The 16,424-nt window shown below is 49.8% G+C and overlaps 4 protein-coding genes across 4 annotated transcripts; 3 read left to right on the top strand and 1 right to left on the bottom strand.

Moving 5' to 3' along the window:
- Positions 1–321: 321 nt before the first annotated feature.
- On the top strand, positions 322–1,400 carry LOC112889041. The gene has a single exon (XM_025955518.1). It carries the CDS (start codon positions 322–324, stop codon positions 1,183–1,185), a length of 864 nt encoding a protein of 287 aa, XP_025811303.1. The 3' UTR covers positions 1,186–1,400.
- A 2,217-nt stretch (positions 1,401–3,617) lies between these two features.
- On the top strand, positions 3,618–5,367 carry LOC112888791. The gene has a single exon (XM_025955119.1). The coding sequence runs from the start codon at positions 3,647–3,649 to the stop codon at positions 5,186–5,188; it is 1,542 nt and encodes a 513-aa protein (XP_025810904.1). The 5' UTR covers positions 3,618–3,646; the 3' UTR covers positions 5,189–5,367.
- Positions 5,368–7,795: 2,428 nt separating this feature from the next.
- Positions 7,796–11,609, bottom strand: LOC112888790 (ATP-dependent zinc metalloprotease FTSH 1, chloroplastic). Its single transcript, XM_025955118.1, has 5 exons — positions 10,332–11,609; positions 9,217–9,463; positions 8,929–9,112; positions 8,666–8,837; positions 7,796–8,199 (listed from the first exon to the last, which is right to left on the bottom strand). Exons 1-5 carry the CDS (start codon positions 11,562–11,564, stop codon positions 7,978–7,980), a joined length of 2,058 nt encoding a protein of 685 aa, XP_025810903.1. The 5' UTR covers positions 11,565–11,609; the 3' UTR covers positions 7,796–7,977.
- A 3,321-nt stretch (positions 11,610–14,930) lies between these two features.
- LOC112889417 (chitinase 1-like) lies at positions 14,931–16,109 on the top strand. Its single transcript, XM_025956034.1, has one exon. The coding sequence runs from the start codon at positions 14,955–14,957 to the stop codon at positions 15,924–15,926; it is 972 nt and encodes a 323-aa protein (XP_025811819.1). The 5' UTR covers positions 14,931–14,954; the 3' UTR covers positions 15,927–16,109.
- The last annotated feature ends 315 nt before the right edge of the window (positions 16,110–16,424 follow it).

The raw sequence follows: 16,424 nt of genomic DNA, 5'->3' as shown, positions 1-16,424 counted from the left end.
CAGCTAGCAAGCGTGTGTGTGTGCATGTGAGGCGTCCACTTCACAGAAGCTTCGTCGGTGAAGCAAGCTGGAGCTGCTTCTGCTGCCGTGTGCATGGCTTTTCAAACAGTGACCAACGCCGCGACAACTCAACAGCTCCAGATAGCTACCCTCGTCGTCTTCCAAAGTCTCTCCCTTCCTTCCTCGTCTCCTCCCTAGCTCGTTTATATATACACGCCGCACGCTTGCCTTATTGTCCCATCGAGCTCAACCCCATTGCGCCGCCGATCACACTGCCAAAGAACCCAAGGCTTAATTATTGACACAAAAAATATGGCACCGATGACCGTGCCGCTGAGCCCCGGCAGGCCGGCGGCGAGGTCGCTCATGGCGGCCGGCGGGCACGTGCGGTCGGCGAGCGTGCCGTGCTACACGCACCCGCTGCTGATGGACGTCGACCACCAGCTCCTGGCGCTGCGGTCGTGGACGTCCAACCCGGGACAGAACCCGCTGTCCCTGGCCCACGTCCGGGCGCTCCTCTGCGTGCTCGACGAGCTGCTGCACCTCCCGCTGGCGCAGGGCGCGCTAGTCCGCGGCGCCGCCGCCCGCGCCGACAGCCTGCTCGACGGCTTCCTCGTCCTGGCCGACGCCTTCGGGACCTTCCTCGCGGCGCTGCTCGCGCTCCGGCAGCACGCCGCCGAGCTCCGCGCCGCCGTGCGCAGGCGCGACGCCGCCAAGCTCGCGTCCGCGGCGCGCGCGCAGAGGCAGGTGGGCAAGGAGCTCGAGCAGCTCGCCACCGCCGCGGCGCGCGAGGCCGCCAGGTGCGCGCGGGCCAGCCTGGCGTCGTCGACGTACGGCGCGACCGCCGAGCTCGAGATCGCGAGGACCGTGGCCGAGGCCGTGAACGACACCGCGGCCGCGTCGGCGTCCGTGTTCTCGGAGGTGGGCGCGGCCGCCGACGCCGCGGCGGCCCTGGCGTCGCCGGCCTCGTCTTCGCCCAAGAAGAGGCTGCCGCTGGTGAACGCGTCGTCCAGGAGCAAGCAGCAGAGGTCTGCCAGCGAGGAGCGGAGGGAAGCGGCGGCGCTTGGGAAGCTGCAGGAGCTGGAGCAGTGCGTCGGGGAGCTGGAGAGCGAGAGCGAGAAGGTGTTTAGGAACCTAGTGCAGACCAGGGTCTCGTTGCTCAACATTCACACGCCAACGTTTTAATTAGTTAGAGCTTGGTAGTGAAGGCTATTACTAGCTCTAGTTGATGCATACATGCATATACCTGAACAAAATCAAACAACAATGAAGTTGCAGAATTAATTAAGAGATTATTTTTTAGGCTGCGATCAGTATTCATGAGCTACAGCATCATGTGCTTATATGTATGTGATTATATTACGGCAACAAGAAAATAAGATTGGGTTCTTTTTGGCAAAGATTGGTCCCTGCCTGTGTACAGATCGACCCTCTGTCTGTAGCTATGTTGATCAGCATGAATTTAATTGTGAAGTTTTGGTGAACGTAACTCGACTCGCCACGGTTGCATATTATATAGACAATTAAACAGCCGAGTATTTTACAACTAAGTTTGTTTTACCAACTAATTGTGAGCAGCTAAGTTTTACCATCATGTAAAAAGGAAAACTGCGCATACAATACGCGTAGCAGTTGTTAACTTGTACATGCGCCTCATGCCTCTGCTTGAAATTAGTTAGTTCGGTTAATCTCTTCTTGCATGTTGCATCGGGGCGGTCGAGTTTGATTTAATATCGATTCCATGGCATGCTCGCAAGCATTCGCACAGTGTAAAACGTGCGAGTTTTCATGCAACGGTTGCTCGACATATAGAAATGCATAATCAAATGTCAAAACCTCCATGCAGCAAGCAAGCACCATACCATACATACCGTTTTCGTTTTTTTTTCCTTTTTATCTCTGTAACAATAAAACGTCTTACCCTGTTCTACGCTGCTTCATTCGCTATACGAACCGCGCGTGCTGCAGGCCAAGAGGCATGTGATCTTGCCTGGGACATGGGAACAGTTGGAATCTGCAATACTCTTGCATCCAGATAAAACAATCAATGATCTCTTGCACCCCAGGTACCGGCTACTACTCCACCCCCTCCCCCTACACGAACACATCCGGGTGCTTCACCTTCGCCCCGTCCCCGCAGTCGTCCTCCCGTGGCCTTGATCTGATGAGCTGCCGGGACGGCGGCGAGCTCTCGGAGAAGAAGCTCGAGTATATCAAGTCCCTCTTACATGAACTTGCTGCATTTTGCAGGGAGCTGAGGAGAAGGCTGCGGGTAGCTGTCACTGAGAAAGACAAAATACCTGGAGTGCAATAATATCAGCTCTCCCCAGGATCGTCTGATGGACATGTTGCAAGAGCTATTTGAAGGATGAACAAGTAGCCAATGAAACAGACCAAGTTAGCTAGGATAAGGCGGTGCAAGTGCAACTGTTTATTGTCTCCATGTGCGTTCAGTGTTTGCATTTTGGTTTTGGAGTATTGTATCTTCAGATGACTTGACTATCTGATCAAGAGGTGTTTGTAGCAGACGGAAAGCTTACATGTTACAAGTTTCATCTGATTAGTATTTTACAACCTTGCTCGCTCGAATCTTGAATTCAACAACCAAACCCTTGGAACCTCCTAAGATAAATGTCAAACTTCAAGTAGTAATGGGCCGAAACCTCCTTGCTTTATATCTCGGCCCAACAACATTTACCCTTTTTTTCCTAAACTTTTCCTCCTCCTTTTCCTTTAATGTCCCACTCGGGCCAAAACTAACATGGCCCAACTCCCTTCTTGACCTAGCACGCCCCGAGCCCAAACTAACCCGGCACGTCTCTCTCTCGCTCGCTGGCTAAGGAAAGGGAAAAGTCTGTATAACCCTCAACTATTTATGTGGACTACTTCATCCCCCAACTATAAAATCGGATAAACTTTCCAAAACCGGTCAAATAATACCCCCAGGTGGTTTTGCTACAGTGGCGCAATTTTTATCTTTTTTGTTTTAAAATTTATTTCTGCTGAATCTTTGAGAAAACCATAGTAAATTACAGAAAAATCATAAAATGAAAAATCAGCTGAAGAGGAGGTGGATCCAGTATTAATTAGTTATTATCCATGACACTTGCTCTGGCTTCACATGGTGGCTTGATGGTTCTTTTGTTGATGGCTACATTCGCTGCTTCATGTGTAGCTTCCCACACAAAAATGGTTACGGTTAGCGGTCAGAGAGCAGTGCAGTTTTCTTAGTGATCTTATGACTGGTTGGAAGATTAATTTTTTATTAGAAAAGGAAAGTAACGCCATCAGTATCATCATTGCTTTCATATGACTGGTTGGAGGAGTGCACTACGTCTGTCACTCACAGGCTCTGATGAAGTGAGGCTACAGAGGAATACAGGTCATGTCGGGGGTCAAAAATCAACAACGCGTCCTGAATTTCTGTCATGAGATCACATCTAGACTATTGTTTGGAAAAGGAAGCTTCCATCTACTACACTGGCATACAAGTCAAGTCAAGGACACTTTTGTGGACTCCTTGCAGTTGATCCTTTGAAACATGAAACCAAATTTCATCAGCATTTCTATGCGAATGTCTGGCCAGGTGCGTGCGTCCGTCCTCAAATATATCTACTGACACATTGCAACTAGCTGTCTTACTCGCATGGCGATTGCCTCCGTGTGGCGGGGAGCATGGATTAGGTCGAGAGTCTTTTCTTCTGCACCGCCGAGAGCCGCCGCCGCCGGCGACGTCGACGGAGGAGGCGGTTTGCTGCAGCCTACCTATTGTGAGAGCAGCACTTCAGCTTCAGGTACCACCACCACTGTCACCAAATCATCCGATTCAGCCGAAGATCGGCCTCGTGCTTTCAATTCGTCCATGGTTCTACCCACGGCGCCGGTCGTGGAGGAGAACGTGGAGGAACTGGATGTGGGCAAAGTAATCGAGGAAGGCTGGGTGAGGAAGCTCGAGCATCTCAAGGGCCTAGTCATGGAATTCCGCGACGGTAATAATCTCGGTGCCTTGGAGAAGTGGCTCTCAGAGCTGGATGTCGGCTGGGTTCTCCACGAATCCAAAATCGATGAATCTGCAGGGAGCATCCGTATCTGGCAGCAGTTCCATTTTTTTGCAGAGAGTTGGATCCTGGCTCTACAGGATATCAATGAATCCATCTCTAGATGCTTTGATGTATGGTGCAGCCAGGACCGAGACGAAGGAACGAGCAAGAAGCCACTTGCTTCCGAGTTTGCACTTCTTGTTGAAGCAACAATGTTGAAGATGCTCCCTTTCGTTGATGCCATTATTGCTGCTGCCGCGAGAACCAGCGATAGGCCGGAGGCAGCAGCAGCAGCTGAGAAGCTCCAGGTACTTATAGACGTGAGCGATGCTCTTTCCATGGCCTCAGAACAAATACTGTCATCATTATTCTCTTCTTCACCCTGCGTACAATCTACTGGTGGTACAATGAGGGAGAACGTATCAACAGAGCTCGCCAAGCTGGATGAGGCCATGTGGAACACAATGGTTGACATGATGACTGGTACCGCAGCATGGACGGCAGAAGACAACGGCCACCCTTGCGGTTCAAGCGACATTCACAAGGTCACGCGTTCCATAATAAGCTACACCAAGGTGCTCTGGGCCAATTACTGGTCACTGGATCGCATTTTGGATGACGCATATCTCCGTGGTGAATTTAAGCATGACAATGAAAGTGTGAGCCATCTGACCAACCTGATCATGGAGATGGTCCATTCGACAGAAGATAAGCTTGCTAGCAAGTCGAAGTCTTGGTTCGCAGATCAGAGTCTCAGGTTCCTATTCTTGATCAACAATTCCTACTTCATGTTGCGCTTAGTGGATTTCCCCATGCCCGTCCTTACCCGCAGAATTGACGACTACATAAATGGCTATCTCCTAGTGTCTTGGGAACCGGTGATGAAATGCTTGTGTGATCCTGCTACACCTTGTTGCTTCACTAGACACTTACCTATGACAGAGTTCCAATCAAAATTTCATAAGACCTACGCCGCGCAAAAGCTCTGGAAGGTACCAGACCCTGCTATGAGGAAAATGCTGCGGAAAGCCATAGTCGAGAAAGTCATTCCAGTCTCTACACAATTCTTGGAGGATAGCAGCATCAGCACACCAGGAGTCACTCCCAAGAAGCTAGAAGAGATGTTGGGAGAGTTATTCGAAGGCTGAACTAGTGCACCATAGAGGAAAAGTTGCCATAAGTAGAGAAGGGAAGTTAGTAGTTCTGCTTTCGTATCCTTGTTTTTTTTGGAATGAATGTTTGTTCCTTTGAACGAGTTAAACTTCTTAAACTTCTGAAACTATGTGTGAAGCCAAAGAAAATCTACAACACTACTGGTTTTGTCTTTGATGTTGTACAATACTCGGCATTTTATAAGGTCCGGATGGGACCTGCTCTTGATCCTTTGCCTTGTACTGACATACATCATATGCTCTTCTATAATTGCAATGGATTTGTTTCATGTATGTGTGAAAATGACTAGCTGTTTGTCCTTTTGTTTTACAGCAGACATATGGTCAACATTTTTCAGAAAAAAATGTGTCACTATAGATGTGCATGATGCACACTTAAAGTATTTTTTTCCCCCACGGATCTATGTGCGTTTCCGCCCACCCCCAATAAATTCTAAAAGATGCACAAGTGCACAGTTCAGAAGGGGTTCAGCTACCCTGAGTTGCACTGGGAGACGAGGGAGCAGTTGGATCCGAACGATTCTTTGTGAAGTCAATCAATGGTCCCCTTGCATAATACTACTACGTGTCTAGACGGTATCACAATGCGTCGTCCTAGGAAAACTTCGGGAATCGGTTAGAAAAATGTCCGGCCAGTTGCTAGGTACAGTAGTGTACTAGGTTGCTAGCTAGCTTAGCTTAGCATGGAGGCCATGGGCAGGGGCGGTGGGCGCGGGCTTTGGAGCTACCGCGAGCAGACGGCATCCAGCAGTTCCTACAGCTCCCCTGCAGGTACCGTCTCGTCTGCCTACGCATCTACCGGCTCTCACCTCTCCTCCATCCCTAGGGAGGCGGCCATACACCTGGAACTGGAAGACAGCATGTACCAGGAAGAAGAGAGGGAGAGGAGGACGAAGCAGATTAAGAGCACCGTCCAGGAATTCTTCCGTTCCCCATCCGCGAATCGCAGCGTCAAAGGCCGGGGCATCAAGGTCCTGGAGAGATGGTTCACGGAGCTGGGCGTTGGGTAGGTTCTACACCTCCCCGTCGCTGATGGCACAACATATGCAGGGAAGCTCGAGCAAACTTGTGATGCTCGGACCTGGATCCGGGCTCTCGCCGAAATCATGGAATCCATCCATTTCACGACATCGCTATTCCCCGATCGCAGCTCCATGGGCCTGGAGCTGGACACCACGGAGGCTGAGGAAAAGGCTACTATCCGGGATCAGTACCGGCTTGCAAGGTTTATCCAGGAAGCCATGCTAACAATGCTGGCTTTTGTTGACGTCATAGCCGCTGCTCCGGCTGATGCTAGGACCTCTGGAGAAGAAGTTCTTGTCAGCAATGGGGTGCCGCTGCTGCCGTACGCGAAGCTCCGTGCCCTGCTGGGCGTGCGCGGTGCTCTGTCCAAGGCCTTAACAGAGATCAGGCTGTCATTCCACTCGCCTCTCTCTGCAGAAGTTGAAAGCATAGTGGACGCCATCGTCAGCCTCTTGTCAGTCAAGGAGAGCAAGCCAGGTGAGGCCATATGGAGCACAATGGTACAGCACACTAGGTCTAGGACACATACCCTCGAGATGGGTACTCTAAGGATCAGCGGACATTCACAAGGGCACCCGGTCCGTGATAAGCAACATCAAGTTCCTGCTGTTCAATTACTCGTCACTGGCCGCAGTTGTCTCTGAACCAGCTAACCTTGGCAAGTATGTGCCTCAGATTGGAAGTGTTCGACCTTTGGACAGTATGATCATAGAGATGGCTTCTTGTCTAGAAGAAAATCTTGCCAACAGATCAGAATCATTGCAGATCAAGGCCTCAGGTTCTTATTCTGGCTCAACAACTCATACTTCATACGGCAGCAGAACCTCCTGATTGATCTCGACATATTCGACATGGCACAACTCACTCGTAAAGTTGAAGACTATATGGAGAGCTATCTGCAAGTGTCTTGGGGACCCGTGTTGTCATGCTTGCTCACTCCTACTACGCCTCGTTGCTTCGGAAAAAAAAAACTACTCCCCACTGCATAAGTTCGAGTCTGAATTTCAGAAAACCTACTCTGCCCAAAAGCTGTGGAAGGTCCCAGATCCTGAGCTGAGAAAAACCCTGCGCAGAGCTATTACCAAGAAAATCAATTCAGGCTATACAAAATACATAGAGGATAACAATGTTACCACCCTAAAATTCACTCCCCAGAACCTGGAAGAGATGTTGCAAGAGCTGTTCGAAGGATGAACGAGAGCACCACACAAGACAAGTCTACGTAGGTACATGGAATGTTAGCATTGTAGCTTAAAATGACATGGCTTCTCAAGCTGTGAATGAAGCAGACGATAGGCTGAGGCAATGTAAACTTCGTATGGTCATTTGTATTTTGTTTACCGTTTCTGAAATAAATATGGAACAGCAGAGAGCTTTCTGTACATTCTGCCTTGCACGTTTGTACTAGAATATATATTCTCTTCTTTCTCCCCAAATCACAACCCTCCAGGATTGCCATTTTTCCAAATGAATTCATGTGCGGTAACTGAATCTTTGATGCCGTGCTGGATCAGTTGCCATGTGGCACCAGACATGAAGGCATCAGACACAATGTTCGAATGGTGCTATAACAGTAAGCATTTTACTTGCTCAAATGTCAGTAGATGCTTTTTACAATGAACAGACTATACAAGTATGCAAAAACATCTTTGGCTACATCAATGTGGTTCCTACAAGCTGGGCTCTCCGTTTCCATACAAAAGTGCACAGATCATTACAGCACGACAAGACCAGCATCCGGCTCAAGCGACAAACAGCTGGGCCTGGCCATCTATGAACAGGCTCATGAACTCCTCCCCATCCACCGTCTCCTTCTCGATCAGAAGCTGCGCAAGCTTGTGGAGGATGTCGATGTGCGTCGTGATGATCTGTGTTGCTCTCGAGTAGGCCCTCTCCACGAGCTCCCTCACCTCAGCATCCACAACATCCGCTGTAGCCATGGAGTAGTCCTTCTGGCTGGACATCTGCGACAACAATGTGAAAATTTGTCAAAATATGACTTAGTTCCTCTGAATCAGCAAAACGTATCTGACAAGCAATGACTAATCCAAGGGACAAAAATCCAGGTTAGGCAGGGAAACCAAGGTCTGGCAGCAGCCACACACAATGGGACACCGCGCCTATTCACACACAATGGCATTATAGGAGTGGTGTGTTATGAGACGGCATTAGAAGACTGGAAGCGACCCAAGATAGGGTGCAGTAATCATCAAGGACTCAATGTAACTGGGCTCGGCAATACTGAACATAGAGAAAAAGATTTTCCCTAGAAGCTGGTGGCGATTTCAGGACACAAAACAACAAAGACAGCAAATGTTGGGCAGATGTGTTGTAATTGTTGAGGTTTGCACGCAAGTGTTCACTTAGCTGCTACAGGTTCAGATTCTATGGTCTACTTCTCTTGCAAGTCTTTCAATTGTAGTGCCGTACCTGCTGTCCCAAGAAAGGGTTTCCACCAGGTCCCCCTATCGCAACTTGTCCAATCTTCTTACTGAATCCAAATCTTTCAACCATTTGCCTTGCGACACGTGACACCTGCATGAAGTCGTTGGAAGCTCCTGTTGTCACGTTTTCTTGGCCAAAGATCACCTCTTCAGCAACCCTGCAAACCATATTAGCTCATGCAGTTCAGCACTTTGCCACATCAGAAATGGTGGATGCAGAGGTGCAGAAACTTTTAAAGCAAACCACACCTGCCACCAAGGGCTACAGCCATTTGGTTCTCAAGATAGCTCCTGCTGTACAATCCCGACTCTAGCCTCTCTTCACTTGGAGCAAAGAATGTGAGTCCACCAGCTTGACCACGAGGAATGATGGAAATTTTAGCAACAGGATCATACTCCGGCATAAGGGCACCGACAAGGGCATGACCAGCCTCTGCAAATACAAAAGTTCAAACACAGCTTAGGAATATGTGCTCCCCATAGGATGAGTCTTAACTCTTAACTACAAGCTATAATTCATAGTGACAAAAAAAGTACCATGGTAAGCCACAAGTCTCTTTTTCTCTTCAGAAACAACTGCATTTTTCTTCTCAGGCCCAGCAATGATCCTCTCAAGAGCATCAGATATCTCATCCTTGCTGATTTCTTTAAGATCACGGCGGGCAGCAAGAATGGCAGCCTCATTCATCAAGTTTTGAAGATCAGCTCCAGTGAAACCAGGGGTTCTTCTAGCAATCTTCTCAAAGTCTACATCTTTCGCCAAAGCTTTTCCTCTGGAGTGGACCTATTAGATTAAAAAAAACATGTCTTGTAAGCTCAAGTATAATTTATATATGAACTCAACATTCTGGGAAGTTCAAGGCAAATTCTCCAGGGAAAAAAAAGCTTTGTGCATGCAAACATAGCTTGTACCTACATAGGTTAGCAGGAAATGGATATACATTAAAGGGTTAGGCTTAGGAATTCATAAAACAGGAAACCTCTGTTTGGTTAGTGGATATATTTAATCTTAGAGCTGTTAGATTTAACAAATAACTCTAATGAATAATCAAATTTAAGGTGTAGCCAAGTGCAGAACACCTAGCCAGTTTCAGATAACAGAATCAGTTATACCCCCATGCATTTTACTACACTATAACATGATATGTAACAAATACTAGTTAACTATGCCAAAGTTTCAGTTTTTTTTTTTTGCTATTTTTGTCCAATCCCAAGCAAGCAAATCCATGTCCTATACTAGCAACTAGGACAATGTCTGCTCGTGAATTGGAGTGATCCCTGTCCTATACTAGCAACTAGGACAATGTCTGCTCGTGAATTGGAGTGAAGGGAATGATCTAAGAGGGTTCTAACACATTAAGATTTCCATCAATAAAAGCAGCAGCTGACAAAACAATAGCCTGCCCAGGCATTTCTGAACACTACAAACATGAATTGAAACATCCAATGGACTAACTATTGCAAAGTTCCAATTTTTTAGCTAACATTTCAGTGTCCAAGCAAGCAAATCCCCTTTTTGCTAGACTAGCCATGTATCATCAATAGCAATCGCTTAAGCAAATCAGTTATTCAGAACTAACAATAGGTCAGAACAATATGTATCAGCAGCAAAGTATTAATTCACATTTAGGAGCAGCAGGCTCCTGACTCACCTCAAGAATCTTGACACGGCCAGCAACATCTGGCCTGTCAACGGTGACCTGACGATCAAACCTTCCTGGACGCAGAAGAGCAGAGTCCAGCACATCGGGTCTGTTGGTGGCGGCAAGCACAATGACACCACTGTTGCCGGCAAAGCCATCCATCTCCGTCAAGAGCTGGTTAATGGTCTGCTCCCTCTCGTCGTTACCACCACCAAGGCCGGCACCACGCTGCCTCCCGACAGCATCAATCTCATCGATGAAGACAATGCAGGGCGCCTTGGCCTTGGCCTTCTCGAAAAGGTCGCGCACCCTGGAGGCACCGACACCGACGAAGAGCTCGACGAACTCTGACGCCGCGCAGGAGAAGAAGGGTACCCCGGCCTCACCAGCGACGGCACGCGCGAGCAGGGTTTTACCTGTCCCGGGCGGGCCGACCAGGAGACATCCCTTGGGGATCTTGGCACCCAGAGCGGTGTACTTGTCCGGGTTCTTGAGGAAATCGACGACCTCCTGCAGCTCGAGCTTGGCCTGATCGGCACCAGCGACGTCGACGAAGGTTACTCCGGTCTCAGGCACCTCCTGGAACTTGCTCTTGGAGCGTCCAAAGTCCATGGGCCCACCGAGCCCGCCGGGGCCCGCGCCCGGCCCGCCCTGCGCGCGGCGGAAGAGGAAGAAGAGCCCCGCGAAGGCGATGAAGGGGAAGAGGAGGTTGCCGACGAAGGCGAGGAACCCCCCGGGCCCGGCGGCCTCGCCCTCGGAGACGGAGATGTCGACGCCGTTGGTGGCGAGGATGTCGATGAGGTCGGGGTCGTTGGGGACGACGACGGTGGCGCGGCGGCCGTCGACGGCGGTGAGCTGGAGCAACCCGCCGTCCTTGGAGAAGCGGACGCGCTCGACCTTGCCGCGCTTGACGGCGGAGAGGAACTCGCTGTAGCGCCACTGTGCACCCTCGGGGAGGTCCGCGGCGGCGGAGGGCTTGGGGGCCGTGAGGAGGGAGTTGGCGAAGGGGTTGGCGGTCGGGGTGGGGGCCTCGGCCTGGAGCTCGGGCGCGGGCGCGGGGACCGGGGCCGGGGGAGGCGCCGGCGCATCAGCGGCAAGAGCGGGCGTCGCGGCGAGAGCGAGGAGCGTCGCCGGGAGGGGCTTGGCGAGAGGGAGACGCGGCGGGCGGAGGGAGGAAGGCTTGGGCTTGGGGAGGGAGGCGGTGATGAGGAGGTGGGAGGTGGACACCGAGGGCGGCGCCATGGCTGATGCCTTGGTTGGGGTGGGTGAGTCGAGGCGGAGGAGTTGGAGTGTGGGGATGAGATATAGGGGAAGGGGAAGGGAGTGATGGCTTGCCGCTTGACGTGGAGACGATGGCAGCCAGAGATTGCTCCTGGGGTCCTGCTCCATCTATCACCACCGCCTCTGCTCGCCGTAGTATCTTCGTGCACGTCACAAGTTCAGAGTTCAGACATTGTGAGTGGTATCTGCTGACTCGTCTTCTTTTTATGCCCATGGAGAAAACAAACAAAATAAATTGTGCATTTTTCATGGATGAGCCATGGCACTATGAGTAGAGTGTCTACTCAAATCGAACACGCCTAGTAAAAAATGAGAGGTTTCAGGTTCCAAAGGAAACGAGAGATTTCAGCCTTTGGTGAATGGGGTGGCAAAATTGGCAATTAACGTAGGCAGCTCTTTTATGTTCCGTTGAAGTAAAGAAATATTTTTATTCTTTTTCATATTTGAAAAAACAAATGTATTACTTTTAGTGTGAAAATGTAACTATGAGCGTAGGTCGTTGTTGGCATATGCTCACAACTCCATGCTGTAATAATTTTCTTTTATTTGATCCAGTATGTAGAACAATATATATTTCATGTATCTTATAGAGAATTTTATGTGTCAAATGTGGAGTCACAACCACAACGTGTCGTAAAAGGAACGAGAAAGCATGCGTGTCCTCCTTTAAACAACAGATATTTTTCTCCCGTTCTCTTGTCTGGAGTTGAAGAGAAGAAGATGCGGGCACCGTCCAGTTTGGTTTGGTTTTTCTATTTGTTTGTGAGAGGTGTGGCTTTTGGGCCAAGAGAGAGATAAACACCTGGGCCAGAGACGGCCGGGGGCTCATATATATCTTTAAGATATATCTTACAGTTAAGCAACTCATAGCCTATTCAATATTTTATTGGAAAAATGTTAAACCAACATTATAAAAATGCATATGTTGAACCTCAATATTTTTTCCCCACCTTCTTCCCGACGCCGGAGGCCGGCGGTGGCGCGGGAGCTAGCACGGATGGTGGCGCGCAGGGCCGGTACGGGCGGCGGCGGCGCGCCCCCGCGGGAGAGGCGGCGCGGGGGAGGGCCGGCAGCGGCGCAGGTACGGGAGGAAGGTGCAGGTGAGAGAGGGTGAGGATGATGGTTAGGGTTTAAGTGTGTTGATGCAATTATTTTATACGTTTGTATGAACCTCAAACATTGGAAGTTGGGAAAGAAAAAATCATCCGAAAGATGTATAAGATTCCCAGAGACGGCCACCGCAACAAAACCTCTGGCCCGTCTTGTTTTCTCAACGCAGATTGGGCTGGCTGGGTCAGCAGCCAACTCTGTCTGGGCCACAATCCATCCAGCATGGGCATGCCATTATAGGCCCATATATATGAAGACACGCCTACTACTCCGTCCGTCGAGGTCCATCATCCAATCGGATTGGCCCAACTAAGCAAATGCATCATTCCGGCCGAGCTGCTCCGTATCACGTCCATTTGGAAGCCCATGTTGCGCCAACATTGCTTCCTATTTTGTTAAAAAATAATGAACGCCAACTTTGCATGCATATATTCATTTATTTTGGGGGAAAATATATTCATTAATTAAAGCAAGAAAAGAAGAGGAGGAGGCGAAATAATGGATTCAGAAAATATATAGAATGCGCAGCCGCCAAGTTTGATCCATACTCCCAAAGCAACTAGTTGGACTAGGGTACGTACGTACATCTAGAGTACGTTTGTATGGACTAAAGATACTTTCGTCTACTCCTTCCATTCCAATTGCATGTGGTTTCAGCAAATCCAGATACATAAATTTTTTATATATCTAGACAAGAAAAATTATCTAGGTGCATAGTAAAAATTATTTAGATTTATCAAAACGATCTATATTTTGGAACGGATGGAGTATTAGCGTTTATATTTTGCTGAAGTTTTTAGTCTTAGCTAAAGTTTAATTCGTCCTATTATTTCACTCATGCTTAGATAAACTAGTGCTAAACTTAGCGTTTTTAAGCATTAGCACTTGGATCCAAACACCTTCGTGTATGACTTGCTGCAGTATGAAAGTGTATGTGTGTATGTATGCTTCGCCGTATATACTGTACATGGATGCCAGCGAAGACAGGCTGGACACGACGATAATGGACGCGCGTCAGCCGAAGCGGCAAGTCAGATTTGAGAAACCACAACGGCTCTTATCGACTTGCTACTTGCTAGCTTGCTAGCTAGGCTGCAGTCAAATTTGAGGTAGCTATATACTAGCGTGCAAGTGTAGCCGACGACACGTACGATCGATCCTACACGCTATTGCTCCTGCTGCCGCCGCCGCCGCCTAGCTATATGGAGTAGTACGCGTGGCTAACCTCCTTCCACGACGGATCATCACTTATTAGCTTAATTAGGTCTCCGAGTTTTGCAGCGTTCGAGGTGTATGTATCATCGATCGGTACAATAGAAATTACTACTACGTGTTATTTTCTTTCAAAACAAGTACATACACATACAATAATATGCGAATTAAGTGTAGCTCAGCTGCATACACGTGCCCGTCGACACGAGAACTTGCTGTCTCAGTCTCTCTCGGAAGTGCTCATAGTGATAGGTTGTGTGCATATATTCATAAGAATAAGTGTTCGTACGTATATGAGAACGTCTACATCTGTACTTTGTTTAAAAGAATATACAATAATATACATTGGTAATTGTATACTCATCTTTACGATACAAGTATGCATACCTTACAAATCCATAGGAATCTTTGACGAGACTCAGCAATAATATACCTTAAGATTAATGAAATCACCTTATGCGTTTTACTATATCCAATAAACATGTAACACCTACCACTAAAACAACAATCATGTGCTGAACTCGATCCTAGTGGACAAGTTCCACTTATGCTAAGTCGAAAGACTAAAAATCAGGTGAAGCTCTACTGCAAATAAGTCGATGACTCCAACTCAGTGGACATGCATGTTGCACCAGAAAAATCTAAACAGCTAAATGTACATACTAAGTGCTATCTTAATTATTGTGAGTACACAATCAAGTACATGCTCCATGTGTATGCATGGCTAGGCTACCGTTGATTTAGCAGCCCACCAGCTGCATCATCTCTCGAAACTCGAAAAGATGATGAGATCAATCAAGTACGACTACTACTATTCCTAGCTAGAGTGGACGACGACTATGCAACTGATTTAGATAGATGCGGTCAGATCTCTCTCTCTCTCTCTCTCTCTCTCTCTCTCTCTACACCAAAGTGCGCGTGTCAAGTTGGACATGGACACAGCCCCGATATGCACCTATATAAGGCCATGCGCGGCCACCTCTTCTGGCACACAAAGCAGCTACCAGAGCAGCACTGATCGTGCTAGCCATGATGAGGGCAGTGGTGGTAGTGGCCATGGTGGCCACGGCAGCATTCGCCGTGTCCGTGCGCGCCGAGCAGTGCGGGTCGCAGGCCGGCGGGGCGCAGTGCCCCAACTGCCTCTGCTGCAGCAAATGGGGCTGGTGCGGCTCCACCTCCGACTACTGCGGCGACGGCTGCCAGAGCCAGTGCAGCGGCTGCAGCAGCAGCAGCGGCAGCCCGCCGGTCGCCGGAAGCGGCGGCGGCGTCGCGTCCATCATCTCTCAGTCGCTATTCGACCAGATGCTTCTCCACCGCAACGACGGCGCGTGCCCCGCCCGGGGCTTCTACACGTACGCCGCCTTCGTCGCGGCGGCCAACGCCTTTCCCGGGTTTGGCACGACGGGCAGCGCGGAGGCCCGGAAGCGCGAGGTGGCGGCGTTCCTGGCGCAGACGTCGCACGAGACGACGGGCGGGTGGGCGACGGCGCCCGACGGCCCCTACTCGTGGGGCTACTGCTTCAAGCAGGAGAACGGCGGCGCCGCCTCGTCCTACTGCCAGCCCAGCTCGCAGTGGCCCTGCGCCGCCGGCAAGCAGTACTACGGGCGCGGGCCCATGCAGCTGTCGTGGAACTACAACTACGGGCTGGCGGGGCAGGCCATCGGCTCCGACCTGCTGGGCAACCCGGACCAGGTGGCCGCCGACGCCGCGGTGTCCTTCAAGACGGCCATCTGGTTCTGGATGACGCCGCAGTCGCCCAAGCCGTCGTGCCACGACGTGGTGACGGGGCAGTGGAGCCCCTCCGCCGCCGACCAGGCCGCGGGGCGCCTGCCGGGGTACGGCGTCACCACCAACATCATCAACGGCGGGCTCGAGTGCGGCCGCGGCGCCGACAGCCGCGTGGCCGACCGGATCGGGTTCTACAAGCGTTATTGCGACATGCTCGGGGTCAGCTACGGGGACAGCTTGGACTGCTACAACCAGAGCCCATTCAACATCTAGCAGGATCGATCTCTAGCTACTGCTACAACCAGAGGTCACACAAGTTTAATTATTATACATACGAATAATGCAAGCAATATGTTGCTCCTGAATCAATAATGCAATAAAAGACATGCATGCTTATTCATGTGATGAATTTTATGTTCGTGCATGGTGGGAGAATGGTCCAACCCATGCAGTAAATGAGCCTCGTCTAAAAGTCCGATGGTCTATTTATAAATACTACACTCACTAGGAGGCTGCGGGCAAATTGCCACCTCCCTCTCCTCCTTTATATAAATGACCCAAGGGGTGAAGAGGTGAGGGACTGACTTAAGCACCCTTCACTTGCTCTCTTGGCTTTGGACCTTCATCTCTCATATGTACCTTCAGAGTTCTCTTCCTCTCTCTCGACTGCTTGTCGGAGTCACATCCCCAACAGGTTGGCGTCCACCGTGTGTTTGGCTCGGAAAAAAAAACAAAGAGAAAAAAGAGAGACCTTTGTCGGTTTTCCTTCCG

The sequence above is a fragment of the Panicum hallii genome, chromosome 4 (assembly GCF_002211085.1).
Source record: "Panicum hallii strain FIL2 chromosome 4, PHallii_v3.1, whole genome shotgun sequence".
Taxonomy (NCBI): domain Eukaryota; kingdom Viridiplantae; phylum Streptophyta; class Magnoliopsida; order Poales; family Poaceae; genus Panicum; species Panicum hallii.
The sequence above is the reverse complement of the archived record's forward strand: the minus strand, read 5'-3'. Positions and strand labels throughout refer to the sequence as shown.

Coding starts and splice junctions, on each gene's coding strand:
- LOC112889041 (XM_025955518.1), top strand. CDS start 322: ATGACCGTGCCGCTGAGCCCCGGCAGGCCGGCGGCGAGGTCGCTCATG.
- LOC112888791 (XM_025955119.1), top strand. CDS start 3,647: ATGGCGATTGCCTCCGTGTGGCGGGGAGCATGGATTAGGTCGAGAGTC.
- LOC112888790 (XM_025955118.1), bottom strand. CDS start 11,564: ATGGCGCCGCCCTCGGTGTCCACCTCCCACCTCCTCATCACCGCCTCC. Junction 8,838..8,928: donor GCTGTAGCCCTTGGTGGCAG/GTGTGGTTTGCT, acceptor TATGGTTTGCAG/GGTTGCTGAAGAGGTGATCT. Junction 8,200..8,665: donor ACCCTTTCTTGGGACAGCAG/GTACGGCACTAC, acceptor TTGTTGTCGCAG/ATGTCCAGCCAGAAGGACTA.
- LOC112889417 (XM_025956034.1), top strand. CDS start 14,955: ATGATGAGGGCAGTGGTGGTAGTGGCCATGGTGGCCACGGCAGCATTC.